General features: G+C 46.7%; 1 protein-coding gene across 1 annotated transcript; it reads right to left on the reverse strand.

The window, feature by feature from the left end:
* Positions 1-829: 829 nt before the first annotated feature.
* LOC142143502 (rho-related GTP-binding protein RhoB) lies at positions 830-2,901 on the reverse strand. Its single transcript, XM_075201379.1, has one exon. It carries the CDS (start codon positions 2,518-2,520, stop codon positions 1,930-1,932), a length of 591 nt encoding a protein of 196 aa, XP_075057480.1. The 5' UTR covers positions 2,521-2,901; the 3' UTR covers positions 830-1,929.
* Positions 2,902-3,150: the final 249 nt, after the last annotated feature.

Consider the following 3,150-nt stretch of genomic DNA (forward strand, 5'->3'; position numbering starts at 1 on the left):
CGCAGGAACGCAGGATTTTCCTGAGTGATCAGTCATTTTTATACCGAGATGATCCTCTCTGATGTATTAAAGATAGTAGCGGACTGCAGCCAGGTGCATTTAACCTGAACAACCTTGGAATATTATATATATATATATATATGTGTCACACTTGACAGTTAAGTTTAATGTTTCGCCATGCAGAAGTGACTCACAAGCCCATCTGACAGCACTTGTCCACATGCATCAGCTTCTTATCACCATTTTAGTGTTCCACTAACCTCTCAAGTATACTTGGACCACAAATAAACACCCACGTATGACCCCTAATAGGAAGGAACTGGTGTAGACAGGGGGGTGGGGGGGGGGGTGGATAAAATAAAGCTCACCAGACTTTTTTCTAATTTTTTTTAAACAGAGCTATTTCAGATAAAACCACAATAATCTGCAACTTGAGCGTTTCTGGTCCATTTCAAAATTTAGATTTGAAGTTTAATAAGCCTTTAAAAGAACAAAATGAGAAATGTTTGATAAACATTACTTGATGAAAAGAGCAGATTGTAGAAGCTGAAGCTTTGCAGAGCTAGCTGTGGAACAGGGGGGAGGGAGGGGAAGTGTGTGACAAGCTTTGGTAAAGTGGGGGAGGGTAGACTTTTGTACTAAATTACAGAAGCACAACTGGCTTCCTAAGCCAGGCCAACCCTGAAAGTTATGTTTGCAGTTAAGCTCTTGAAAAGCCCAAGTGTGTGGAATTTGTATCACCAGCCTTTACAGCACAGTGTTGTCAATGCAGGACATTTAACTGCACAGTGAGACCATTGTATAAACAGTGACCAGCAACACAAGGAAATGCTGTTTGTAGAATATTTTAATATTTCACATAAAAACCTGTATATACACAATAAACTTCATGTAAACATATCCAAATGCATCTCTTTAGCGCTCTGTCAGCTTTCATTTTCAACTTAAAACACAACTGTAGTACCACTGTCAAAAAATAAAATAAATGAAAAAAAAAAAAAAAAATGCATCTCTGCCTCTATCGATAAAAAAAATAAGTCATTATGAGTGACATCTTCACTATAGAAACAGATTATGCAAACAGCAGGTTCTGTAAACCACATGTCCTGCAATGCAAATAATTACAGGTGGGATTTTTAGGGAACGGTTGTTTAACCTTGTTCCATTACATTCTTTAAGTCTTAGAAAAAACAAAAAAACAAACAAAAACAAAACAGTGGTTTCAACTCTTCTCTCTGATGAGGTTAGGAATAAACGATTGATAATATTAGTGTTTATGCAGATAGTAAGTGCATCGAGTGTCAAAAGAAAAAAAAAATTGTGCAAAAATGGTTTTCATACTTTAAATTAAAGGAAAATACAAAAATGAAAACTTGAGCTGCAAAACAGGCACAGAGTTTCAATGACAAAGTTCATGAAGTACAGCATACCTTATACACTATTCATATATATATTTTTTACAATTTAATTTACAATTCAGGAGAATCACTGTCTCAGGTTGCACTGGATACAGATGGTCAGATATGTATCCTTACAGAAGAGCCAGGAACATACAGTACTATTGGCATTTCTGTAATAAGGGTCCCTCGAGTCCAATGGAGAATGCAGGTAGTGTACTTCATGTCACTGGTGGGAGAGGGCAGACTGGTAGCATGCAGTGCCCCCCCAAGCACATAATAGCCAGTCTATTATAGGTACATGGAAATACTGTGTGGCACTGCTTGGCAAGGGTGCAGCATTGCCTAGGAGTAAACAGCGGATCACAAGTCTCAAAGTGGAGTGCATTAAAAGCCCTTACCCCAAGATTGGGATCACCTCCAGATCTGAAAGCCCCCCCAACTCCTGGTTACCAAGACCACCCCCCCGTTGAGAGGATGCAGGTCCGGGCTAGTTAGCATTATAGTGAGTCCCAAGTCCACCATAGGGGAATCAGAGCAGATTGCAGCAGCTCATACACTCCCCGCTGGGCCCATGCCTCTTCTGCAGCGCCGCCCTAGTGGCCGTTTCAAACACCTCCCGCACACCGTCCTTGGTTTTAGCCGAGCACTCCAAGTACTCATAGGCAGAGATGCGCACAGACATGGCCCGGCCGTCGTCGGTGCGCACCGGCTCCTGCTTCATGCGGGCCAGCTCGTTGCGGATGTGCTCGTCGTTCCGCAGGTCCTTCTTGTTGGCCACCAGGATGATGGGCACGTTGGGGCAGAAGTGCTTGACCTCGGGCACCCACTTCTCGGGGATGTTCTCCAGCGAGTCCGGGCTGTCCACCGAAAAGCACATGAGGATGACGTCCGTGTCCGGGTAGGAGAGGGGCCGCAGCCGGTCATAGTCCTCCTGGCCCGCCGTGTCCCACAGGGCCAGCTCCACCTGCTTGCCGTCCACCTCGATGTCCGCCACGTAGTTCTCGAAGACGGTGGGCACGTAGACCTCGGGGAACTCGTCCTTGCTGAAGACGATGAGCAGGCAGGTCTTGCCGCACGCCCCATCCCCGACCACCACCAGCTTCTTGCGGATCGCCGCCATCGCCACTTTGCTGGAGCTGCCGGCGTTCGCCCGGCGCTTTCTCAGGTTGCCTATGGTTTTAATGTTGGCTTCTCACCCTGTGGAGTGCCTTGGGAAAGATGGGTGCGCAGTCGATCTGTGGGCGCACAGACCTTTCCCTTCTGGCTACACAGGGGGATCAGGCTGCACCTTCTTTTCTTGGACGCACAGGGCGATCAAGCTTCTCCTAGGCTGCACCGACTCTTTCTGGACGCACAGAGCGATCAGGCTGCTCCCGTAGTGCACAGACTTTTTTTTCTGGGTGGTCAGCAAAATGTCTCTGATACACAGCTGCTGCAATACGTGGCTCAGTGCGCACAGCAACTTCTCAGCACTCCTCCCCGGTCTCTTTAACTACTATCTCTGTTGCGCTCTGGCTATTTAAAGGCTCATGCTGCTTTCTTAATATAGCCAGCCAATGGCAGAGGCGGCGGTGACGTTATCCTCCGGGAAGCTGGGCTCTGATTGGTGGCGATGAGCAAAGGGTGCATGTTCCCTCCAGCAGCTGACAGGGTGACACAAACTGATTTCTTCCTTGGCTTTAGCCTGGGAAAAATGGGGGAGGCTGCATGGGGATGTCATCATTGGGCCGAGTGAGGGTCAGCTAAATAG

The sequence above is a fragment of the Mixophyes fleayi genome, chromosome 3 (assembly GCF_038048845.1).
Source record: "Mixophyes fleayi isolate aMixFle1 chromosome 3, aMixFle1.hap1, whole genome shotgun sequence".
NCBI lineage: Eukaryota > Metazoa > Chordata > Amphibia > Anura > Limnodynastidae > Mixophyes > Mixophyes fleayi.